Source organism: Myxocyprinus asiaticus, chromosome 6 (genome assembly GCF_019703515.2).
Source record: "Myxocyprinus asiaticus isolate MX2 ecotype Aquarium Trade chromosome 6, UBuf_Myxa_2, whole genome shotgun sequence".
Classification (NCBI taxonomy): domain Eukaryota; kingdom Metazoa; phylum Chordata; class Actinopteri; order Cypriniformes; family Catostomidae; genus Myxocyprinus; species Myxocyprinus asiaticus.
In genome coordinates, this window is record NC_059349.1 from 1,153,373 (window position 1) to 1,180,625 (window position 27,253).

General features: G+C 42.5%; 2 protein-coding genes across 3 annotated transcripts in view; both read right to left on the reverse strand.

Moving 5' to 3' along the window:
* The window catches only part of LOC127442982 (peroxiredoxin-6-like), a 37,300-nt gene extending 34,639 nt beyond the window's left edge, over positions 1 to 2,661 (reverse strand). Inside the window, exon 1 of the mRNA XM_051701455.1 lies at positions 2,554 to 2,661. Coding sequence (XP_051557415.1) covers positions 2,554 to 2,645 — 92 coding nt within the window. The 5' untranslated portion in view covers positions 2,646 to 2,661. The remainder of the gene's footprint in view (positions 1 to 2,553) is intronic.
* Positions 2,662 to 7,031: 4,370 nt separating this feature from the next.
* Positions 7,032 to 27,031, reverse strand: LOC127442970 (gastrula zinc finger protein XlCGF7.1-like). 2 transcript variants are annotated; one of them, XM_051701431.1, is made up of 2 exons: positions 26,744 to 27,031; positions 7,032 to 7,830 (listed from the first exon to the last, which is right to left on the reverse strand). In XM_051701431.1, the coding sequence occupies exons 1-2, from the start codon at positions 26,838 to 26,840 to the stop codon at positions 7,034 to 7,036; spliced, it is 894 nt and encodes a 297-aa protein (XP_051557391.1). In that variant the 5' UTR covers positions 26,841 to 27,031; the 3' UTR covers positions 7,032 to 7,033. The 2 variants fall into 2 exon arrangements, with proteins under 2 accessions (XP_051557391.1, XP_051557392.1); XM_051701432.1 differs by having other exon boundaries at positions 26,944 to 27,009.
* Positions 27,032 to 27,253: the final 222 nt, after the last annotated feature.

The window sequence follows — 27,253 nt, forward strand, 5'->3', positions numbered from 1 at the left end:
AATCGTGTGGCAGCAGTGCAGTGCAAAAAATCATGCAGATATGGGTCAGGAGCTTCAGTTAATGTTCACATCAACCATCAGAATGGGAAAAAATTTGATTTCAGTGATTTGGAGCATGGCATGATTGTTGGTGCCTGACGGGCTGGTTTGAATATTATATTATATATATATATTTGAATATCTGTAACTGCTGATCTGCTGGGATTTTCAAGCACAACAGTCTCTAGAATTTACTCAGAATGGTGCCAAAAACAAAAAACATCCAGTGAACGGCAGTTCTGTTGACCTTGTTGACCTACACCTTGTTGATGAGAGAGGTCAACAGAGAATGGCCAGACTGGTTCGAGCTGACAGAAAGTCTACGGTAACTCAGATAACCATTCTGTACCGTTAATTGTAGTGAGCAGAATAGCATCTCAGAATGCACAACACATCGGACCTTGAGGCGGATGGGCTACAACAGCAGAAACCATGTCTGGCACTTTGTTAGGACCATAGTGTTCCTAATAAAATGCTCAGTGTGTGTATCACAATACAATGGCAGAGGATATTTGCACTAAGTGTAAAATTTAGAAATGTATTCACTAAGTGTAGATAGCAACAAAAAGCATCTTCTTGCACTACATGCAATTTGTGTTAGATGCCATTTAGATGCACCCCTAATTAAATATTAACATACAGTATAGGGGATTCAGTGCAGTGTGTTTATTGTGTTTATTTAGAGTCCCATACAAACACCTTACACCAACTCTTACCCCTAAATGTAACCCTAACCTTCCCTTATAAAAATTAACCATGGTTTTACTATACAGTAACCATAGTATCACCAGTGTTTAGTATCGTATCATAGTTACCATTAAATTAAACATACTATAGTAACACCACATTACGTACAGCCTTCCAGTGCACCATAATGTCAAGTCTAATGGACTAAAACAAATTCAAGTGAGCTTTAGACATAACGAAGCATATATGTAGTAACTACAATGCTTAATTCTTGGTAGAAATGGAGTCACAATTTGATGAACACATTTAACACACTTTTTGTCCAATTTTGTATACAATTTCCATTGTTTTATCATATAAAACCAGTGTTGGGTTTCTCAAAATAAGTTATCCACTACAAATTAGTAACTGCTTCTCTAAAAATGTAATCAGATTACTTTACTGATTACTTGATCATTTTACTTTTAAGTTACTTTCTAAATCCCTTTTCCTAGAAAAGTATTTTGTTTTCCGCTCAAATTCAAAATGTCTATTTTTGTGTTATATATTTATATTTCCTCATTTATTTCAGCTGTCACAAAAATGCAAACAGATGTACATATGAATTCATATTTTAAATGTGTTATACAGTACATATTTCCTTATCGCAAATAATGTATTTTAATGTAATTACTTTAATGGAAAGTCAGTAATTGTAATCTGATTACAAGAATTTACAATGTAATACATTACTTTTTTGACTAAAAAGTAATAAGATTACAGTAACTAATTACTTACACCCAACACGTTTAAAACCGAACAGATATGTTTTGTGAGCAGTTTTGCTTGAAATCTTTCTTTAAATGAATGCTCCTTGCATTGATATTTTACTGTATAATGCAATAATGTTTCTACTGCATTTTTGAGTGTAGTTTAAGTGTCCAAATACTTTTTACGGCCGCTGTAAGTGTGACTACAGTAGACAGCCTACACATACAGGCCTTTCTTTAGTTTTTTATACTTAGCATGTAACGATTTTGGGGGGAACGCTCAAAGAATTTCACTGTACAGTATAAACAATTTATCTGTATACGTGACGATAAAGAACTTCCTATGTCTTGATGAACATCAATAGATGTTCAGAGTGAGCTAAATAAATATGTTACCACAAAGTATAATACAAACATATGATGATAAAACCGTAAGTTAGGTTTTTTTACACATTGAAAAAGATACTGAGTGCTTTCTAGTTCTTATAGGCCTACTAATAGTGAGAAGTTTAAGTAACTCTAATGAATAATGGAAGTGTGTAGGTCAGTACAAACTACACCTGCACACTGAAAATGGCTTTTTGTTGACACAAGGGTTTATATATGTCAAACTCGACATTCAGTCACAATGTCAGCACTTTCATTGTGACCTACAAACACAATTATGATACACGAGTAGACAACATCTTTGCACATGTAGACTTTCACATAAACCGACTTTCTTAATTGTATCACAGGTCAGGAACGCTTTGTTCATTTAAATGAGTTAATAATAAATAATAATAATGATAACAAGAAGATGCATTGTCAGAGCTGATTTAAGTGCGCCAGGAAGTGGGTAAGATCAAATAAAATTCAGTCGGCTACTGTAAACTTAGCAAGCGCAATCATATTTCTATCAGAACAAAAATCCTGTGCCACACACATGAAACAAAAACCCTGAAACAACCTACAGTAAGTTATTTCATTCATATTACTAGGCTACTGTTTGTCTCACGCATATTTTCACATTATATGCCACTCTGTACTACAACTGATAGTCTATAATTATATCACGAGTAGAATGTTATTCACTTACGAATCTCCAAGAAAATCGTGTAGTTTCATTTTTCCAAAAGTGGAATCGGCTTCGAAATTGGGAAAGGTGTCTCCTAACATCATCCCCGGCATCTTGAAGCGCGCTCTCTCTCTCTCTCTCTCTCTCTCTCTCTCTCTCTCTCTCTCTCTCTCTCTCTCTCTCTCTGCCGTGTATGCATGCAGCTTACGTCATTAAGTAAATGCTGTACATAGTTTAGTTTGTAAACAAGACTTAAAATTCATCACTTTATTTTGTACTTTAATAATGGATTCATTCAGATATTATTTGATGAGCTCGCTGCAATTTGTTTTTACAGATAATCAGTGATTATATCAAGTGATTTACCTATCGTCATCGTTTAATGACAACTTCATTTAATGAGCTGGACAACATGTTGAGCGGAAGCCAAATTAAATTATAGCCCATAATCTATATTACTGCTTATGGGAAACGGGGCTAGGTGTTTACTTAAATGAATATTTATCAAAGAAGGTTATCTTTAAAGTTAATTTCTGTATAGCACATATGGCAGGCGCTGAAACAATTTTAAGTCAACGTTAATGCGTCAACGATAATGTAATTAAACTAACGTTACAAACACTTTTGCACCGTGAGTTAATATTAAAACAAAGTTGAAATTATCTCTCACGCTTTATAGCCCCCAAAACTTGGAAAAACACTTGATTATATAAATAAAAACAACTTTCATGTAGTTTCTAGTTTTTTTTTTTTTTATCACAAAAGATTAAAGACCGTTTTGAACTAGGTGTTTAAAAAAAAAAAAAAACTGCGAAACGTGTAGTATGACTTTTGACACAAAACCTCAGTGACTTATACAGTATAGACTTGAGTAATCTGAACATGAAGCAATCACAGATGCTGACATTTCAACAGCAGCGTATTGTCCTCTACGATTTGCATTCAGGATAGATCCAAAACAAGGGACAATGACATCACAGAGCAGATATTTTTAATCAGTTGGAAGCCAGCATCTCCTGCAGCAACCAGAGGCCCCATTGAGGAAAATGGCTCCAAGTGGTGTGCCTGCTTTAGGAGGCAGTAGAGCCGTCTAGCTCTGCACACCAGGACCTGAAGCAATGAGTTGTTTAAATTCTTTGTCAAGAAAGATGTTCAACTTGGAAATGTGTGTCTCGAGATCCTCACGTTCGGTTCCAGTCTGTTGTGTTCCATCTGATTGAACAGCCCCTGAGCCACTGCTGCCTGTAAATATTGCTACTCTACATACAACTGTACTGAATAAAAAAACAATGTGGCATTTCACTGTTATTATGAAGCTTGAGTATGTAGTAGTGGGAATCAGTGCAAGTGTAACACCATGTGAACTGTCTATTGATCGGTATCGGCTCCGATACTGATGTTTTTAGACGGATCGGGTATCGGTCCGACGAGCCCGATCCAAATTCGATACTGTGTGCTAGTCATGTTCATTACTGTCAAGCTCAAAAAACTGAAATAAAAGAACCATTAAAACACAGTTAAAGTAGTTCATATGACTCATACATTTTATTCAAAGCCACTTGAAGACATGCGATAGCTCTGTGAATCACAAAAGGCTGTGTTTATAAGTAAATATATAAAATGCACGCGCAGCTCCAGCACGTTATTGAATGAAGCTGCTCTGTTTACACACACCCGCGGCTATTTTTAGCCTTCACTCTGTGCGTAACATTAGAGTGCTACTCACAAACAACATCTCAGATTTAGATGCTCAGTAGTTCGGTTCACTTATAATATGCATTTAGAACGGCGCCAGAGTTGTATTTTACCAGAATTTGAATAAGAAGCGAATTAAACTACTGTGAACTTTCCTACAAACAGACACATACAGGACTTCCTGTAGATTTCAGAATGTCAAAATAAAAGCGTGAGGGTTTAAAAGTTAAAGGTGTCACGGAGAGGCTCACGGAGGCAGAGATATGAACTCAGTAGCAGGGTTTATTGAACAGATGATTGAAACAGTGTGAGTAAATCCAGTTGAGCAGAGTGGCAAACAGCAGGCGAGTAATATCCAGACAGGATATAGACACGATGAACAGATAACTTACAACAGTCTTATGATACTTGCAGGCAATAATGAAGACACAGGTATGTTTGACATAGCAGAAAGTTCTGGAGTCTCAGAGATACTATCGATGAGAACAGACAAAGAGTGTGTATGAAAGCGGGGTGTATATGCAGTCCTTGATTAGCCACTAATGATATGAATATGCGTGTAATCAGAACCCAGGGGAGAGTGAGCACTGACAGCAGTGAGGAAGAAAGAGAGAGAGAGACCAGTGGATCCGTGACAAAAGGTGCAGGATTGAGATATATTACTATATATTACTATTATAATATATTATTATTATCATTTGTTTACAAATAATAATAATATTTAAGTTGAATGGGTTCCAAAAGATAACTCTGTGAATGAATAGTGAGCTGATATCTTACAAATAAATTGAACAAAAAACAGATCTGAATCCTTTAAAGTCCAGATACAAGTTAAAAAAAACGGCTTCTTTTCTACTGATGACTTGTACTGGAATTACTGTTAATTTTGCTGCTACATTATCCAGTATACTAGTTAACAGTAAAGTTTTTCTTAATAAGCTATACATTTATATTGAAATAATGTGTAGTTAGAGGTATGTGTTTCTTTACATATGAAAGAGTACACCCAATTAGTTCCACACAATAATGTAAAGATATTCTAAACTGATTATGGAAAAACAACAACATTGGTATCGGAAGAGAAAAAGTGGTATCAGTGCATCCCTAATTTTTTCATTCAGCATCAATTTGAAAAACTATCGGTTGATTAATCGGTTATCGGCACGTACTGTAAAATCCACTATCGGTCGCCCTCTAGTATTAATATCACATCACATGTAACATTGAATTCAATCTGAATTATCTCCATCTCATAGAAGGTTTATGAAACATTTCAGTGTACTGCATATGTTTGATTTTCACAAAACAAAATTCCCTTCCAAACTGTACTTATAATATTTTAAAACAATGAAAAGGCAGCTTTAATAATTCTGACTGATAAATATTTTTATTCTCTGAAAATACAATGCATTTTTGCAATAACATGCAAAATACTTGAAATGTAAAATATAAATAAGCATGATATTTTTTGATTCCCCAAAAAGCAAAATAATTTAAACTACTATATGCTATGCCAGATTTGTTTCCTCAATATTTTGGCTGTAACAGGCCTTGACCTGTAAAGTCTGCAATCAATATGAATAAAAATATAAGAATATGAAGTAATGCCATTACTCCATTTTCTAAAAGAAAGACACAATTTTCCAAACTACAAACACAGTTCATGTGTTTCCACTAGGGCTGTCAATAAATTAAAAACTGTAATCGAATTAAATACATGGTATGCCGATTAATCGCATACATAAATATTTGCTGAAAAAGCTAGACTTATGTCTCTGCAGAACAAAAATGGGCGTTTCCCAATCAGTGGGCTTTTTCAAACCATTGAGATTTCCTACTTTCATTGGATAGTTTAGAAACGGCCATGCTGGTTTGGAAACGCACACTGATTACTACATTGAGATTCCCTACTTTCATTAGATAGTTTAGAAATGCCCATCCCCGCTTGAAAACACCAACAGATTGGAAAACACCCATTTTTGTTCTGCAGAGACCAATACTTGGAAAAAGCCCCTCAAATAGCAATAATTAAATATATAATGATTAATTATAAATAGTTATTTAAATAATTATAAATAAAATACATTATTAAAAAAAATCTGATAATTAAAATTCATTACATTATTGTGACACATGAGTAAAGCATTAAAACAAACGGTAACACTTTACAATAAGGTTCCATTTGTTTACATTAGTTGACAACATTAGTTAACGAACTATCAAAGAGCAATACTTTTACAGCATTTAATAATCTTAATGTTAATTTTTCCACACATCTATTATGCTCTTAATTGTATACCTGTATTTCTCAGTTTAGTTTGGTCCGTAAAAGGATGATTAAAATAAATTGATGAGTAAAGCCTCATTTTGTAAATACAACATAGCCAACTCTGGTTTTGAGATGAAATATCTGGCATAATAAATTATTTGGAAGCAACACAACAATGCACTCACATACAGTAATCACGTGGTGCTCTTCTGACAGACAGCCTAAATTGCCAGTAATAATGATACAACTGCATCTGATAAAATAATGATAATACAATTATTTAAAAATAAAATATTACTTTAAAAAAAAGTGTTAAACCATGTAAATAAATACCAATACATGTATTATCTATTCTATGACAGTCAGTCAGCTCTTTAACAAAAATTTAAACAAAATTAAATGAAGAGTATGGAGAACATATGCCATTACAAATGCAACAACATGCAATTCATATAATTATTAGTAAATTAATTAAATTACTTCCCCTAAATTGTCTTGGTCAACACAGACTTCACTGCAGTTGTGTATATCTGTATTTCATAATATTTTCACACTATTAAGCACTGGACCTGAAGATGAACTTTCAGGTCTCTGTGACAACTTAGGACAATTCTTTTTTTTATGGGTCATTAGATTACTTGATGTGATGAAACTCGTCCCACATAAAGAGCAGTGGTACGGCTTTACTCTATTATGGACCCTTTCATGTATTTTCAGGGCTCTTGGTCGATTGAAACTCTTGCCACAATGTGTGCACTTGTAAGGCTTCTCTCCAGTATGGATGATTTGATGTTCTTTCAAGCAACTGGCTCTAGAAAAGGCACTTCCACACTCTGAGCACACATGAGCTCTCTCACCAGTATGTATTTTTAGGTGTTCCTTCAAATAGTCCAGTCGTGTAAAACTCCTGTCACAGAAAGAACACACATAAGGCTTCTCGTTTCCATGAATTTTCTGGTGTCTTTTCAGGGCTGTAGGCGAAATAAATTTATTTCCACACTGGACACAGTGAAAAGACTTGAGTCCAGAGTGCGAGAGCAGATGATCTTTGAGGCTGTGTGACCATGTGAAACTCTTGCCACACTGAAGGCATGTGTAAGGCCTCTCACCAGAATGAATTCTCATGTGCCTCTTTAGGTCTCCTTTACATGTGAAACTTTTTCCACAGTGAAGACAGGTGAAAGACTTAGTGGCTCCAGACTGAACATTTTCATTTTCAGTCTGTGAGCAACTAAAAGATCCATCTTCAGCTATAAAATAATGAGGGTCCTCATACTGATGTCCTTGCTCCACTTCATTCAGTTCTTGACTTCCCTCTTTCACATCCATCAGATCTGAAATAAACATATTCAATCGGCAAAATCAAATCAAGGTGAAGAAAGAAAGAAATGTGAAACAAAATGTAATGGTATAAACAGCATTTGTATTCCAGGCAATATAAAGGTATATCAAAGTCTATTTTCAATGGATCTGCCTCTTGACCTTAAAAATGTGGAAAAATATGATGCTGTGGTCAGGCCAGTCTCATATGCAAAACGTCAGTCAAATGACTAATCTTGCACCATGAAAACTTCACTGTTAACTAGCAATGTCATAAAATATAGATAAATCAATTATTGATCGGCATGTTATTTTCTCTGTATGTTTGTCATTTAAAATAGAAGCAAAAATTTCTGTGCTTTTCAATTCACTGTGAGTTGGCCTTCCATTTAATGCAGTCTGGCATAATAGTGTTGGGAGACCACAAGAGGGTGATATAACATTTACCGAAGCCAGTCGCAGGTAGGACAAGACACAGGTATCACTGTCACAATGGACAGATGCGACAGGTGGCAGTCAAAACTAAGTTGTGGATCTAGTCACCATACACACAAAAGTTACAAAGGTTTTTGTACTTCTTCAAGAATGAACAAAGTGATGTTGATGAGTTTGCAGGTTAGTGTATAAAACAGGTGTAACTGCTCAAAGTGATCGATTACAAATGGCAACGTTTATTATGTAATTTCTCTGTATGTAGCCTTGAAGAGGTTTCATTCAAGCTTTCAAATCACAAACACACATAATGAGAAGGCTTTATGAAAGATACATATACACAATACAGTATATCATCCAGTGATGGCTAGAATAAATAATGTATGTCATTTGATAATGATTTGGCTAAAATTTAATGGAAAATTATGCTAGTTGAGCTCTGTGGTCCTGCAGAATATTGAGCAGCCTCCGGAGTCCTAGCTGGCCTCTGCCGACAGCAGCAGTGTGCGTACCTTCATATAAAATGATTTTTCTTTTAAGTTACCTTGCTGCTCGCACTTTACCAAAGTTGTGTTGAAAAGTATGTATGAAGAGACAAAAACTACAATGCAACAAGCATCCCTATTTATATCTGAAAAATGCCAATATACACCGATCAGCCACAACATTAAAACCACCTTCCTAATATTGTGTAGGTCCCCCTCGTGCTGCCAAAACAACGGCAACCCACATCTCAGAATAGCATTCAGAGATGCCATTCTTTTCACCACAGTTTTACAGAGCGGTTATCTGAGTTACCGTAGACTTTGTCAGTTCAAACCAGTCTGGTCATTCTCTGTTGACCTCTCTCATCAACAAGGCATTTCCGTCCACAGAACTGCCGCTCACTGGATGTTTTTTGTTTTCGGCACCATTCAGAGTAAATTCTAGAGACTGTTGTGTGTGAAAATCCCAGGAGATCAGCAGTTACACAAATACTCAAACCAGCACTTCTGGCACCAACAATCTTTAGAGCAACTGAAGGGCCAAACAGTTCTTGTCAGTTCACAGTAACCTGTGGGTTACGCCATCCATGTATTCCTGATAGGAAAGAAAACGGTTGCACAGTCCATACAGTTCATTAGAGTTCACAGAGGCTTTATCGTCTGGGCAGAAATTGAGGCACATCTGGGCATAGAACTTCTAGCTAAATCTAAAACTACATTCATCACACATAAACATTTCAAGTTACTGGAAGGCACAGCATTAACCGTAACACAATCCTTTGTTGTTCTTTGGTCATAACACAAAATCAAAGTAGAACCTGACATTGGTTACTAGGAACAAAATGTTAGAGGAAAGGAGGGTTAAAGGTTAAAAGGCTTATCCTTGGAAATGATGGGGTTAACCTGTGGGATGGGCTCAGACTGGTGTGTAAAACGCGGCTGTATGAGGGAGTCCAGTCTGGCCTGTAGGTGTTGAATGTACCTGTACATGGCTTGTGCAATAATTGCGATGATCCAACCAATAAGGAGGAGCCAGAGGCCAACCAAACTGATAGGGTGTTCTTGGTAAGATGACGATCTGCTTATGTGACTAGGAAATATAGTGGTCAAGCCAGTTTGTCTGAGACTGAACTTCACTAATTTTGTCCCTTCAGCCTGAAGCTGCTGTTGAAGGGTGTCATCAACGGTGAGGCTGTGACCTCTAAATGCGTCCATGATCTCAATTTCTGCGTCATGTTTGTCGAAGTTGAGATGATGGAGGACAATATCGTCAATGTGCACAGTGGCTCCTTGGGGAACCATTAAGAACACCATTTGGTTTGGTAGCCTTAGTTTAGTGGCTGTATCATGGCGGTTGTATGACATTGGGACTTCGGTGGCTGATGTGTTAACGAGCCAGTGATTGCCTGCCCGCTCTACCCTTGTCTCTGTTCCTTCATCTTTGATGGACATGCTACCATGACACTTGTTCAGGGAGGTAGTTAGTCACCTCTCTAACAAAGGGGTTGCATTTGGACAAACCCATTGAATGTTCTTTGTCTTGGTACACATGTTTAGGTTAGAGATAATGTAGAGCGAGGGGTCCTCATCACGGTAGGCGAGTGTTGGTGGTGTTTTGAGGTGAATGTGTGCATTACCTCTCTGAACACCAACATTAAATATGGACTTTAGTCTGTATATATTCTGCCTTTCTATGATGTTTGATTGAGGATAAATCCTATTTTGAGGTTCTGAGGATTTACATGGATTGGAATTTCAATGCCAAAACTATATGCCAGGTGTATCTGTGAAGGTTGCACAATGGAGGTAGTAGCAGATCTAAGGATTTGTTCGACAAGGTCTAGGTAGACCAGGTAAGCTGGAATCCTTCCACCACTCAGACTGTTGACTGAGGAGCTAATTTCCCTGAGGTCCTGCATTAGATCTCTAACGATACACACATAAGTTGTCTTCTCTGACAAATTCCCTAAAGTGTGCAAAGTGTTATTGATAAGAACGGAGTGCAAATTTACAGTGACTATAGTACCCTGAAGGGTTTATTCAGGCCCTGTAATTGTTCTTATTGGAGTCGTTGTCTCTGCTGGATTTTTAGACGATGGCGACTTGTCCATCTGAAGCTGGCGAACTGTTTTCTGGACCAAGTGGTCTCAGTATGTCAACCTGAGCCCACGTGTCCACGATGTCAGTCAATGAGCGGAGCCAATCGGTTCAGTAGGTCCTGGCCAAGTAACAGTGGTTCTGTATTAATGGGACATATATAAACAGGGTCTATTAGCATCATCCTTTGAAAGGTAATGTCAATCCACACCCGTTTGTGATAGACGACTTATCTTGCTTGTAGCTTGTGATGCTTACGCTGCAGTTCTGTCTGTAACAGTTTGCCAAGGGAGAGCTTTGCTCTAGTCACCTCTGTGAAGGTGTTGGAACCCATTAGACTTATTTCGGAACCGGTGTCGAGTAGTGCGTGGGAGCTGAATGACCCATGTGTCAGGCGTTGCCCTTACGGTACAGATCGCCCAAGAAGGTCAGAAAAGGAGGGTGTGGCATGTTAGGAGTGACTGTTTTGGGGAGCAACTTGGACCCTGTTCCCCTTTTCCCGACCTACAAAGTAAACTTTGGCGTTAACGGGTGGGGGTACATCATCTAGTCATACTGACGGGGTTTCAGTGCCATGTTCCTTTGAGGAGGTCGGCGGACCTTGTGGACAATGGAGCACGTCAAGCTTAGTTACTAACTCAGTCAAGCGTCTCCTTATATCTTCCATTTCCTTTCTCAAATCTTGTTCTCTGAGGGGGTTTGAAACCTTTTCTACCCACCCACCTTCTTGTTTGGGTTTTCGTTCGAACCGTGCCTTTCCTTTCTGCCGGCGAACGTTTTGTTGTTTAGGCCTGCCGTGACCCTGGGGGTGTCTGGTAACCACCCCCCTGGTTTTGTTGCCTACCCTGCTGGCGGGGTGATCGGCGCCTCTGGGGTCCTGTTCTAGCATTCACCTTAACGCGAAGCATTTTGTTGCCTACAAGCGCTAGGTCTGCATATTCTGAGGCTTGGATACCCAGGGCTCTGGCGTCGCCTTCGTGCCCTCGGGCAGGGTGCACGCGTGTCTCCCATGCCAGTTGCAGGTATCTTCTGATTTCCTGCATGGTGGGGTTGCCCGTTCTGCAGTGCATCGTGACGTCATATCGCACGCACTCATGGAGTTTGTGAAGGAAGAGAGACTTGAAAGCTCGTTCCTCATCCAGACCTGGTTCGTTACTTCCTTGGAAGTACGTAGTTCTCAGGCGTCTGTAATACTCACGTGGAGGCTCTCTCACCTCTTCTGGGTGATGGCGAAAGCAGCTATGGTAGCAGTTAGCGGTTTTGTGTATCAGTCGGTAGCATTTCCATGAACGCATGGACACTCCTTACCGTGGATTTCCATATAAGCTTGAGTTTTTCACGCGACGAAGCGTAAGGCAAGTCAACCAGGCAGTGCTCAATTTCCCTATGATAATTGTCGATGTTTGAATCTCGATTACTTGGGTCAAAGCATTCTATGTCTCCTGCGAGGGACTCGAGTTGTCGGATGCGCAAGCATTGGTGTCGGTATGACCACGGGTCGTCCGAGTCATCCGAAACACCATAGTCACTCGGATCGCTATAGCGATGAGGACAACTTCCTCCCCTTCGTGGTGGGGAAGGAGTCCAGTCGATGCGTGTGGGTGGACTCCGGGTTGCGTACAGCTCCCTGGCTAATGGGATCTTCGAGCCACTTACACCACTCTGGGCTTGAAAATAATTGTCCCCCCACCGTGGTGTGGAATCAGTCAGTTTGAAATGCAAGGTGGTGCGACTGAAAACTGACTGGGGGGGGGCAACTGTAAGGAGGGGCACCTGCATCCAACCAGCGGGCTGCTGGAGGAGTATGAAAGGTGTCTTGGTGTACGAAGTCAAGAGACTGTACCACTAGGGGCAGCTCGGCTCCTAGCATGTGTCCCTGGGTTTCTCAGGGGTACATTTCTACGCGTAGCGCTAAAGGGGGGGCCCTCTTCTATGTCAGATGTTGTGCTGTGCATTTCAGCTGCACTTACCTGATCTGACTCTACTCTTAGCTGGGCAGACTGAAGCTGCCTGCGCAGGGTTTCGTTTTCCTCCTGCATCCAGGCATTATCTTCCTGTGCCTGGAGTTTCTCAGCGTGGGTGCACCTAACTTCTTGGTGCAGGCTGAGATTTCCTTCTGCACCGTTGGTAGCTGCTCTGCAGCTGGGCGAGCTGGGCCTGGTGCTCTGCGGTTTGCAGTTGGGTTCTGCGGTGATGAAGAAGGAACATCTGGTCCACTAGGTCCAGGATTGTGTGCATTGGCTTCCCGACCGGGTTGTTGACATAATCAACTTGTTCCTGCAATGCTTCATCACAACGACTAATATTGTAGCCGTTAAGGTTCTCTCTCTCCTCTACGGAGAGACGGAGGACAGCAGCGACCACATCTTGCAGCACTGGGTAGACTGACCTCTGTGGAGCTTCAGCTCCAGTCACGCGGGGCGATTGGTGACTCGTTTTACTGGGACAGTAAAAATTCTTGTGACACAGTGGCTCTGATAGCTTGTTGTTTTAAAGTTGCTATAATGCTGACACGAATGCACAGGTGAGGCTTCGACCTGTGGCTTACGGTCTGCTGTTATGTAATGTGCGAATTTCACGGCGTTCTCTCTTTGGTGGACGTCAATGAAGTGACTTGGCACCTTTCTGTAACATCTAGATGAAAGCGTTAGGAGTTAAATAACAACAACAGCAGGTTTTAAGCAGACTATCGTAAATTTACCAACCCCTAATTCACTCTTAAGAGCACTTTCAAACCACATTATTACTTTGGATTTTTATGCATACACCCGTGACAGAACTGGCACGTAGGATGCCTCACACGGGGCACCAATTATTATGTAGGGCTTTACTGGTTGTTTAGATCAGTGTTACTATCTGAAATAATTAATAATTATTTCTTTAGTTATTAATTAATATTTAAATGAATTAATTGAATCTAACTCATTAAAACCTCATATGGGGCTCCAGTAAATGTAGTGCGCTACGTTTTAGAGTGGGTTGGTTATTAGCAATAATTAATAATGATCAAAAGCAATTATTAATTATTAAAATCAATAGAACATTGATGAGAATCAATGTTAGATTTTTCTAATCCTTTAAATCAACAATTATCAAAGATAATCATTAATTGTTAACATCAATGAAACATTAATTAAAATTAACACTAGCTTATTGATCCTTTAAAATCAACAATCGTCAAAGATAATTATCATTATCAAAAATCAATAGATTAATAAGGATTAACATTGACGGGGCACCACCCTGGAATCAGGGACTAATAACCAGATAGTATAACAGTCTCAATATTAGATTGTTTTCTTAGGAAAATCAACATCCAAAGAATATCGATTTTCAGGGAAAAAACAATGAATGAAGGCTTGAATCCGAGCACTGACATCCCGTCAGCATGACACAGGTGTATGCAAAACAAACCAAAACACTTCTCTTTGTAATATAACAAAGTTTATTTATGCAGTAATATCAATTAATAATTAATACAATGCAGTCAATAAACTTCCGACTTACAACTACAAACTAAACAGTGATATGATTAGATATGGAAATAATCCTATAACACATAAGGTGTGTGTGTGTGAGAGTGTGTGTGTGTGTGTGTGTAAGGAGGGACGTGCACAAAATGGCGGACGTGACTCTTGTGGAGAGTATGTCACGCGAGACTTCCAGCCAGAGAATATGGCCGCGAATGTAGGCGGAGAGAAACCAGTCAATGGCGTCTACCAGTTACCGCGTGTATCCGCTTGTACGATAGCTTAGGGACAAAGCTGAGCTTTATCACGAAGCTATCTACTAGCCAAAAATGTGTCCGAGAATGTTTGTGAGGGATTGCGTGCACATGTGTGTGTGTGTATGTGTGGTTATTACGAGAGAGACAGAATAAAGTGACGGCCCCAAAGCCGATTTCGCGATCGTAGGAGAGAAAGCAGCTGTTAGTTTATCACTCAGAGACGCGGTGGACGGCTCATAAGCCATCCCGCGTTCTTTGATTCTTTAATGGATAAACTCAGTTTGACGGTCTCACCCGCGATGGCGAAAATGCACAGCAGTCCAATGTGTTTGGACCACAATACAGCAAATCAAATTCGTGATAATTAATACCCTGAGTATTAATAATGAGCGGACATGGTGGTCCGTAAACTGTACAAGCAATAACCTTGGTACACAAGAATAACACACTATAATATTCTATCTCTGCCCAGACGTAAACCTCTTACTTGAATCGCATGAGGATGCAGAATGTGTGTTCATCCGTCCTTTAACTCAGACTCGGTTCCTCGAGGCTTGGGTAATGACGGGAGGCTGTTTCCTCGCACTGTCGGCGGGCTGGTGGAGAAATTGAAGAGGGAAGGGCCTCTTGATTGAAGAGGGAAGAGAAATCTTTTCTCTTCACTTCTGCAGGCAAACGGATGAAGATGCGGATTGCTCGGCGGTCTCCTTCGGATCCGTTAGAGTGTTCGGTGGAACACAGAGTAATCTCAACTCGTCCAGCGAGATGGAGATTGTATGGCCACAGTTTCAAGTCGGACGTTACTTCCTTGTGCCACGAGGCTGCACCTGAGAGCAGCGATGAGCTGCATCTACACACGGCGAGCAAAGTTGCTGGAAGCAAATCCCGAAAGCATTTCAGAGGTATTTCTACTCCTGATGATGTCATGGTTTGAGGTGCGTTCTGTCGTGTGCCTCATCCAATAGGAGTTGAGAGTTCGATCCTTTAGTGAGCAAGGCTTCATGGGATTTGTCGTCTGTTTTGGACTCCCTCTGTTTGATTTTGGTGCGATTTTTATCAGTATAATTTATGATCTGGTATGTGGGGGCCTGAGTTAGGTTTTATGACTGTGTTAGGCCTGCCTTTGTCTTCTATCTGAATACATGAGGCCCAACAAAACCAACTAGTAAAGTGGTTAGAGTTTGGCCTGAGGGAGCAATGTTACAATTGCAGGACTGTTTTAAGTGTACAGAGTGGAGTATATTTATTAGAAATAACTCTTCTATAGACTTAGAGCATTACACCTCATCTGTCCTCTCCTATATTAATTTCTGCATAGACAATGTTACCACAGTCAAGGAAATACATGTCTTCTCTTACCAGAAACCATGGATGACCAAAGAAGTTAAAAATCTATTAAAACAAAGAGATGCTGCTTACAGGGTAGGTGACATGGTAGCCTATAGTTTGGCCAGAGCTAATCTAAAACAAGGTATTAAAACAGCAAAATGTAATTATAAACTCAGGATTGAGAACAGCTTCAACGATGGTAATTCCCGACATATGTGGCAAGGCATACAAACTGTCACAGATTATAAAAGGAATGACAATCCATCCATAAATGGCAATCTTTGTTTGGCAGAGGAACTTAACATGTTTTTTACCCATTTTGACACAGAGAACAACAGTAATTGAACAGTATGGCCTGCACTGTCACTCGACCAACATGAATCGTTAAAATTTGATACAGACGACGTCAGAAGAGTTTTGCACAGTGTAAATGTGAGGAAAGCGGCTGGTCCTGATGGTATTCCTGGGCGTGTACTTCGGGAATGCGCCGACCAGCTACCAGAGGTGTTTACCAGCATCTTTAACCTATCCTTGACCTGTGCTGTTGTTCCTAAGTGTCTTAAAACTACAACAATTGTGCCCATCCCCAAACAAGATAAGGTGAGCTGCTTGAATGATTATTGACCAATTGCACTTACGCTTTTAATATCAAAGTGCTTTGAGAAGTTGATTCTGGTACACATTAAAAGTATCATTCCAGCCACTCTAGAACAGCATCAGTTTGCCTACTGGGAGAATAGATCAACAGAGGATGCAATCAACCTTGTTTTGCTTACCGCCTTGAGTCACCTGGATAAGTCGAACACATATGTCAAAATTATGTTTGTTGATTTTAGCTCAGCCTTTAACACGGTCATCCCCAAAGCACTTGTGTCCAAACTCCACAGTTTGGGAATAAGTGCAGCCATCTGCAGCTGGACTTTGGACATTTTAACCAACCGCTCCCAGAATGTCAGACTAGGAAAGTACACTTCTTCAAGTCTTACCCTGAATACTGGTGTTCCACAGGGACGTGTTCTGAGTCCCCTGTTATATGCACTCTTCACTCATGACTGCCTACCTGCTCATGTAACAAACACCATTGTAAAATGAGTATGCATACAGGGACAAACTACAAAATCTGACAGCATGGTGTTCCAACATTAATCTCATCCTTAACATCAAGAAGACAAAAGAGATTGTGGTGGATTTTAGGAAGACAAGGAAAATTGATTGAGTCCTGTGTTTATAAATGGAGTGGCTGTGGAGAGAGACACCTGTTTTAAATTCTTGGGGTTGAAAATTACAGAGGATTTTTCTTGGAAGGGCAAAACAACATCTTTATTTTCAGAGAAGATTAAAGAAAGCAAGATTGCGTCAGAAACTTCTTGTGAACTTTTATCGATGTGCAGTGGAGAGTGTACTGACATACTGCATTACATCTTGGTATGGCAGTTGTACAAGAGAGGAACAGAGGGCTCTGCAACGAGTTACCAAAATGGCACAAAATATTATCGGCACACAGTTACCATCAGTTGAGGACATTTATTTGTCCAGATGTCGGAGCAGAACCTCCAAAATTATTAGGGATCCCACTCACCCTGCACTCTACCTCTTTGATGATCTCCCTTTGGGTAGGAGATCCAGGACAATCTACTCTCGTACCACAAGACAGAAAAATCGTTTTTATTTACTAGAGCCGTACAACTTTTGAACACTTCCTGACTGGTCTCCATTTATAAATTATATTTGTAATTGCACTACAGATTTTTTTTTTACTTTTAATCTATATTAATCTGTTTGCATTTTTATATTTATTGTTGATGCTGTTTTCTTATTTAAATGTTTCAGAACATGGGATACCAACAACATTTTGTTGTACAATGACAATAAAGTCTTTAACTTAACTATGTCAGTCTATGACAGAAATAGTAAGAGTAGTTTTGGACTCAAGATGGCGCCGAGTATGGCTGCTGCGTTGCGAGCTCCGACACAACATAGTAATGTTTTGTTTGTTTTGTTCACAATTCTTATGTTTTTTGTCTCAGATGTTGTCTGCCTTATTGTCTATGACAGACAAACACTTTTGGACATTGGTTCAGCAATCTCACACTGTAAACTGGACTTCACAATCCTCAATGCCGACCCGCTGTTTACAAACACGCAAGCGGAGCCCTCTGTCTGGGCAGCACGGCCGTGGAAACGCAGGAGGAAAAGGGGAAACAGAGCCGGCGTTCTCATCAGAGTAAGACGCCACACAAATCGACCCCCGCTACCCACTATTCTACTGGCAAATGTTCAGTCTCTGGATAACAAGCTCTGCGAGCTGAAAGCGCGGATCTCTTTCCAACGAGAGACGAGGGACTGCTGCATTATCTGCCTAACAGAAACTTGGATGTCTGCGGAGATTCCAGACTCACACATTGAACCCGCGGGGTTCTCCGTGCACCGAGCGGACAGAGCGAAAGACCTCTCAGGTAAAAGCAGAGGTGGTGGTGTATGTTTTATGATCAACAAATCCTGGTGTGATCAGAGGAACGTTCATTCTATCAAGTCTTTCTGCTCTCCTGATCTGGAATTTCTTATGCTTCTGTGTCGACCATTCTGGCTACCGAGGGAATTCACAGCGGTCATTATCACAGCTGTGTACATTCCCTCACAAGCCGACACAGACCGGGCACTCAAGGAACTGTATGGGATTATAAGTGAGCAGGAAACCGCGCACCCATCGGGGACTTTAATAAAGCCAGTTTAAAATCAGTCGCACCAAAATATCACCAGCACATTAGTTTCAATACACGAGGGGACCGGGTTTTGGACCATTGCTACTCTCCGTTCCGGGATGGCTACAAATCCCTCCCCCGCCCACCATTTGGCAAATTGGACCACTCTTCCATTCTGCTTCTGCCCGCTTACAGGCAAAAATTGAAACAGGAAGCACCCACCCTCAGAACGATCCAGTGCTGGTCGGACCAATCAGATTCTACGCTACAAGACTGTTTTGATCACACGGACTGGAAGATGTTCCAGTCTGCCTCTGATGACGACATCGAGCTTTACGCTGATAGCGTAATGTGTTTCATCAGAACGTGCGTAGAGGACGTCATTCCGACCAGAACTGTACGAATCTATCCGAATCAGAAGCCATGGATAAATAGCGATGTTCGCGCGGCACTCCGCTTTTAATTCCGGGAACGTGGAGGAGCATAAACAAGCCAGTTATCAGAACCGCAAAACACCAGTACAGGAGTAAGATTGAAGGACAGTTTAACACCACCAACTCTAGAAGCATGTGGCAGGGAATTAACATCATCACGGACTTTAAAGGGAATAAAAACTCTGCCATGAACACCGCTGCCTCTCTACCGGATGAGCTAAATACTTTTTATGCTCGTTTCGAGGGAAATAACACCGCCCCCGCGGAGAGAGCTCTTGCGGCTGAAGCTACAGAGGTTAGTTCACTCTCCGTCTCTGTAGCGGATGTAACCCGATCCTTCCAGCGGGTGAATATCCGTAAAGCCGCTGGCCCAGACGGCATTCCAGGCTGCGTCATCAGAGCGTGCGCGAACCAGCTGGCTGGTGTTTTTACGGACATTTTCAACCTTTCCCTCTCTTTGTCTGTAGTCCCCACATGCTTTAAAACATCCACCATTGTGCCTGTTCCAAAACAATCAAAAATAACTTGTTTAAATGACTGGCGTCCTGTTGCTCTGACCCCCATCATCAGCAAATGTTTTGAGAGACTAATCAGAGATTACATCTGCTCTATATTGCCACTCTCTCTTGACCCGCTGCAGTTTGCTTCCCACAACAACCGCTCCACTGATGATGCCATTGCATCTACAATACACACTGCTCTCTCCCACCTGGAAAAAAGGAACACTTATGTGAGAATGCTGTTTGTAGACTACAGCTCAGCATTCAACACCATAGTGCCCTCCAAGCTAGATGAGAAACTCCGGGCTCTGGGCTTAAACAGCTCGCTGTGCAGCTGGATCCTGGACTTCCTGTCAAGCAGACGCCAGGTGGTTAGAATAGGCAGCAACATCTCCTCATCACTGACCCTCAACACTGGAGCCCCGCAGGGCTGTGTTCTCAGCCCACTACTGTATTCCTTGTACACACATGACTGTGTAACAACACATAGCTCCAACGCCATCATTAAGTTTGCTGATGACATGACGGTGGTAGGTCTGATCACTGACAATGATGAAACAGCCTACAGAGAGGAGGTACACACTCTGACACACTGGTGTCAGGAGCACAACCTCTCCCTCAACGTCAGTAAGACAAAGGAGCTTGTGGTGGACTTCAGAAGAAAAGACAGAGAACACAGTCCCATCACCATCAATGGAGCACCAGTGGAGAGAGTCAGTAGCTTCAAGTTCCTGGGTGTCCACATCACTGAGGAACTCACATGGTCCATCCTCAATGAAGTCATTGTGAAGAAGGCTCATCAGCGCCTCTTCTTCCTGAGACGGCTGAGGAAGTTTGGAATGAACCGCCACATCCTCACACGGTTCTATATCTGCACTGTGGAGAGCATCCTGACTGGCTGTATCTCCGCCTGGTACGGCAATAGCACAGCCCACAACTGCAAAGCACTGCAAAGGGTGGTGCGAACTGCCAGACACATCATCGGAGGTGAGCTTCCCTCTCTCCAGGAAATATATACAAGGCGGTGTGTGAAAAAAGCTCGGAGGATCATCAGAGACTCCAGCCACTCGAGCCATGGGCTGTTCTCACTGCTACCATCAGGTAGGCGGTATCGCAGCATCAGGACCCGCACCAACCGACTCCATGATAGCTTCTTCCCCCAAGCAATCAGACTTTTGAACTCTTGATCTCCCACGATCAAAATACATCAGCACTGCACTTTATTACCCTTACTCTTATATCTCACACCGGACTGTCATAAATTATATTATTATTATATTATGTTCTCTATTAACAACTGACTATCAACCGACAGCCTGAATGTCAATACAGTACAATACTGTACATTCTATATATATATATATATATATATATATATATATATATATATATATATATATCTTTTTCATATATTTTTTATTTTTATTTTTATTGAATAATGTGTATCTATATAGTGCGTATTGTATACTGTACAGTGTATGTTATTATTTGTATATTGTTGTGTGTATTTATGTGTATATTAGACTTTAAATTGTGCTGTATTAATTTGATGTTATTGTAAATCGGTATATGTCTCATCACTGTCACGACTGCTATGTTGATCGGAACTGCACCCAAGAATTTCACACACCATTGCACTTGTGTATATGGCTGTGTGACAATAAAGTGATTTGATTTGATTTGATTTTGATTTGATTTGATAGTATGCCATTACCAAGGTGTTTATTCTGACAACTTCTGTTCCACCAAACTCAATAAATTTATCATGGTTTTACTAGAGTAACCATATTTTAACCTTGATATTTGTAGTAAAACAATAGTGATAATACAGGAAAACGATCGGGCTTCCGGATGAGTCTCACAGCGAGTTCGACCTCTTGTTTGGAGCCCGCGAAGCTGATGAGCTCGTCCAGTCGGACGCGGAAGCCTCAGCTAGGCTCCCCTCCTCGGGTACGGTCGACCAGTCACAGGCTGACGCAGAAATGACGGACATGCTTTCCCGGGCAGCCGCGAGCGTCGGGCTAGAGTGGAACCCTCCACTCTCCCCTGAACCCTCGCGGCTCGATGATTGGTTCATGGGCTCGTGGTGCCGCTCAAAGCAGCCATGCCCTGCTCCGGTTCCTTTCTTCCCGGAAGTGCACGAGGAGCTGACAAGGTCGTGGGAGGCACCATTTACTGCCTGGTCCCGATCTTTCAGCTCCCCCGCCCTCACTACCCTTGATGGTGGGGCGGCCAGGGGCTATTCGGCGATTCCCCCGGTGGATAAGGCACTCGCGATGCACCTATGCCCGCAGAGTGCCGCCACTTGGCACAAGCGCCCAAAGTTCCTGTCCAAGGCCTGTAGGTTTACGTCGTCCCTGATGGCCAAAGCCTACAGTGCCGCTGGACAAGCCGCCTCCGCCCTGCACGCCATGGCTCTCCTGCAAGTCCACCAAGCCAAGGCGCTAAAGGAACTGCACGAGGGTAGTTCCACCCCAGATTTGATGCAGGAGCTGCGCTCGGCGACCGTCCTCGCTCTCCGGGCGATGAAAGTCACAGTGCGGTCTCTCGGGCTTGGTGGTGCAGGAGCGCCACCTTTGGCTCAACCTGGTCGAGATGGGTGAGGCCGACAATTGTCCCCTTGGTTCCCCTCGCCCGGAGCTTGGACGCGTGGCTTGCGCTTTCCAATCCGTCGTGATGGCTGATCCGGACAGTCCAACACGGAGGGTTGCGGCCAATCTTGGACCTGCGAGTACTGAACCGGGCTTTACACAGACTCCCGTTCAAGATGCTGACACAAAAACACATTCTGGCGAGTGTCCGGCATCAAGATTGGTTCACTGCGGTAGACCTGAAGGACGCGTACTTCCACGTCTCTATTCTACCTCGACATAGACCCTTCCTGCGGTTTGCATTCGAGGGTTGGGTGTATCAGTACAAGGTCCTCCCTTTCGGCCTGTCCTTATCCCCTCGCGTCTTCACGAAGGTCGCAGAGGCAGCCCTTGCCCCGTTAAGGGAAGTGGGCATCCGCATCCTCAACTATCTCGATGACTGGCTAATCCTAGCTCACTCTCGGGATGTGTTGTGTGCACACAGGGACCTGGTGCTCTCACACCTCAGCCGACTAGGGCTTCAGGTTAACTGGGAAAAGAGCAAGCTCCTCCCGGTTCAGAGCATCTCTTTTCTCGGTTTGGAGTTGGACTCAGTTTATTTGACAACGCGCCTCACTAACGAGCGTGCAAGGTCGTGCTGGCCTGTTTGAAGGCGTTCAAACAGAAAACAGCGGTTCCACTGAAACTCTTTCGGAGGCTCCTGGGGCATATGGCATCCTCAGCGGTGGCCACTCCGCTCGGGTTGATGCATATGAGACCGCTTCAGCACTGGCTTCGGACTCGAGTCCCGAGATGGGCATGGCGCCACAGGACACATCGCGTGGCCATCACGGCAATCTGTCGCCGCCTCTTCAGCCCTTGGACCGACCTCACATTTCTATGGGCAGGAGTTCCCTTAGAGCAGGTCTCCAGACGTGTCATGGTTACGACAGACGCCTCCAAAATGGGCTGAGGCACTTTATGCAACGGGCACGCACCTGCCGGCTTATGGACGGGCCCGCGGCTGCATTGGCACATCAACTGCCTCGAGTTGCTTGCAATTCTGCTTGCCCTGCAGAGGTTTCGGCCATTGATCCAGGGCAAGCATGTGTTAGTTCAGACAGACAACACAGCAACAGCAGCATATGTCAACCATCAAGGCAGTCTGCGCTCCCGTTGTATGTCACAACTCACCCGCTGTCTCCTCCTCTGGAGTCAGCAGCACTGCGAGCCATTCACATCCCGGGCGATCTCAACACTGCAGCAGACACGCTGTCACGGCAGGTTACCCTCAGTGGAGACTCCACCCTCAGGTGGTCCAGCTGATTTGGAGTCGATTCAGACAGGCACAGGTAGACCTGTTCACCTCCCAAGAATCCTCTCACTGCCCGCTCTGGTACGCCCTGACTGAGGCACCTCTCGGTATAGATGCGCTGGCACACAGCTGGCCCCCTGGACCGCGCAAATATGCGTTTCCCCCAGTGAGCCTACTTGCACAGACCCTGTGCAAGGTCAGGGAGGACGAGGAGCAGGTCATCCTGGTAGCACCCTACTGGCCCACCCAGACATGGTTCTCGGACCTCAAGCTCCTCATGACAGCCCCCCACCTGGCAAATTCCCCTGATGAAGGACCTTCTTTCTCAGGGACGAGGCACCATCTGGCACCCGCGACCAGACCTCTGGAATCTCTATGTCTGGCCCCTGGACGGGACGTGGAAGACTTAAGCAGTCCTGCGGTGGTAGACATGATCACTCAGGCTAGGGCCCCCTCTACGAGGTGCCTGTATGCCTTTAAGTGGTGTCTGTTCGCTAAGGGGTGTTCTTCCCGACGCGAAAACCCCCAGAGATGCACAGTCGGATCGGTGCTTTCCTTCCTGCAGGAGAAGTTGGAAGAGCGGCTGTCCCCCTCCACCTTGAAGGTGTATGTAGCCGCTATAGTGGCACACCACGACACAGTGAACGGTAAGTCCTTAGGGAAGCACGACCTGATCATCAGGTTCCTGAGAGGCGCCAGGAGGCTGAATCCCTTCAGACCGCACCTCGTTCCCTCATGGGACCTCTCTGTAGTTTTTCAGGGTCTACAGAGAGCCCCCTTTGAGCCATTGGAGTCAGCTGAGCTTAAGGCACTCTCTTTGAAGACTACCCTCCTGACTGCGCTCACTTCCATCAAGAGGGTAGGAGACCTGCAAGCGTTCTCTGTCAGCGAAACATGCCTGTATTTCGGTCCGGGCTACTCTCACATGATCCTGAGACCCCGACCGGGCTATGTGTCCAAGGTTCCCACGACCCCTTTTAGGGACCAGGTGGTGAACCTGCAAGCGCTGTCCCAGGAGGAGGCAGATTCAGCCCTGACGTTGTTGTGTCCGGTGCATGCTTTACGCATCTATTTGGATCGCACGAAGAGCTTTAGAGTCTCTGAGCAGCACTTTGTCTGCTTTGGTGGACAGCGGAAAGGAAGCACTGTCTCAAAGCAAAGGATTGCCCACTGGCTCATTGACACAATAACTATGGCATATCACGCCCACGCCTACATCAACACAACGTCGAGTGAGTGACAGATAGGGAACCTCCTGGTTACTTGCGTAACATCCGTTCCCTGATGGAGGGAACGAGACATTGTGTCCCTCCTGCCACACGCTGAACTACCCGCTGAAATGGCCGGGACCTTGTCTCGGCTCCTCAGCACAAAACCTGAATGAGTGGTTGCATACCAGCTCCTTTTATACCCGTATGTCCTGGGGAGTGGAATGCAAATACCACTCGCCAATTTTCATTGGCCTTTTATCAAAGACCAGAGGTGTCTCGGGCTCCCAAGAGTGACCCCTAGTGTCACTACATCGACACAACGTCTCATTCCTTCCTTCAGGGAACGGAGGTTACACAAGTAACCAGGACGTTTTTGATGGAACATTTTTTTCTATAGTAAAATTGTAACAACCATGACAGTTGTAGACCAACCATGTTTTGTTTTTTGGCAGAAACCATGGTATTAACAGTATACTGTATCCATTTAGTAACCATGGTTTACTATAGGGTAATACCATGGTATTTGTAGTAAAACCATAAAAAACACAAAATTACGATTTTTATAACCATAGTTTTCATTTTCCTGTATTATTGCTATTGTTTTACAACAAATATCAAGGTTAAAATATGGTTACTACAGTAAAACTATGATATATTTATTGCGAGGGAACACAAAACTTATTACGAGGGAACACAAAACTTATTGTGAGGGCACGCAAACTATTGCGAGGGAACGCAAAACTTATTGTGAAGGCAAGTAAACTATTGCGAGGGAATGCAATACTTATTGTGAGGGAACGCAAAACTTATTGCGAGGGAACGCAAATTTTTGCGAGGGAACGCAAAATATATTGCGAAGGCAAGCAAACTATTGCGAGGAAACGCAGAACTTATTGCGAGGGCACGGAGAACTTATTGCGAGGGAACGCAAAACTTATTGCGAGGGGGAACGCAAACTATTGCGAGGGGGAACGCAAACTATTGCGAAGGGGAACGCAAAACTTATTGTGAAGGCAAGTAAACTATTGCGAGGGAATGCAAAACTTATTGTGAAGGCAAGTAAACTATTGCGAGGGAATGCAAAACTTATTGCGAGGGAACACAAACTATTGCGAAGGCAAGCAAACTATTGCGAGGAAACGCAGAACTTATTGCGAGGGCACGGAGAACTTATTGCGAGGGCACGGAGAACTTATTGCGAGGGCACGGAGAACTTATTGCGAGGGGGAACGCAAAACTTATTGCGAAAGAACGCAAAACTTATTGCGAGGGCACGCAAACTATTGCGAGGCAATGCAAAACTTATTGTGAAGGCAAGCAAACTATTGCGAGGGAATGCAAAACTTATTGTGAGAGAACGCAAAACTTATTGCGAGAGAACGCAAAACTTATTGCGAGGGCACGCAAAACTTACTGTGAGGGCACGCAAACTATTGTGAGGGAACGCAAAACATATTGTGAGGGCACGCAAAAGTTATTGCTAGGGCATGTAACACTATTTCCTTTTTTTTTTTTTAAAGAGGAAATTCCTAGAATTCTGCAATTAAAAAAAGCAAACATGGCGTGATCTTCCGTGGCTGATGTAGGTTCAGCACACAATGGGAAGCGCAAATTATCTGGATTAAAGGTGCTGTAAGCGATTTTTAATGGAAAGGTATGCAAGCAAAAAAAAAAAAAAAATAAAAAAAGTCCTACTCCCTGAAAAATATTAATGATATAAGTGCCCTGAGATATCTCACCGGTCTTTGTGACAGCACTAGTCTCTGTAAACAGCACACAAATATGTGTCCGTGGTCCGCGGTCTTTGCCGCTTTCTGACAGTCAATCATTTTGCGCGTTCTCATAGTATTGTAGTTGCAGCGAATTGTTGAGGCTTATAAATGTTTTTCAAAAATTAATTAAACCAACATGGAACCAAAGATTACATTTCTACGAATTTGACACGTGTGTTTTTCCTCAGACAACTTTATTTGTCAATGAACCTTATATTGCCTGTAAGTGTTTTAAGTAACTGGGCCTGCAGTATTCGAACAAGAGCTTGCGAAATAACTAGATTCAGCCTTGTCGTTACTTTGATGTTCCTCAGCACAGCAGTCATTAGGAAGAATCATGAATAGACACCAACCTCTTTGCTCCCCGGTCTCTTCACTTTCCACTCTGTATGCTTCATGATAACTAATGTCATCATCCACAATCTCCACTTTAATAAACTCCAACTCCATCTTTACAACAGTATGTCATGTAGACTTCAGTGGACACACCCGGACTTTATTCTTGCTTGTTTGAATCCAAATGGCCTCTTTACTTGTTGGATGTATTACTTACAATCAGAGCTTTAAAAGAGACTTTGTTACAATTCATGTTACATCGACGCTCCTGTCAAAATAAAACGACGATCCATCCGTGATTGTACGTGGCGTTACCACGTGATCTATGACGTCCACAGCTTCGGTTAGCTGAGAACCAATCATGTGACTGCTTTTGTATCATATTAATATCAAGTTTGATTGTGCATTGTATTTTTGTATTATTAACAATTGTTTTTAACTAATTTATTTTAAACACGCGCTTGATTGTCACCTCATGTTTTAACTTTAGACCTAAATACAGTCACTCTTCAGATATATTTTTCTGC

What these genes read in the sequence shown, in the direction of transcription:
- LOC127442970 (XM_051701431.1), bottom strand. Translation starts at nt 26,840, where the DNA reads ATGGAGTTGGAGTTTATTAAAGTGGAGATTGTGGATGATGACATTAGT. An exon ending in AGAGACCGGGGAGCAAAGAG is followed by an intron (nt 7,831 to 26,743) that starts GTTGGTGTCTAT and finishes TGTTTATTTCAG; the next exon opens with ATCTGATGGATGTGAAAGAG.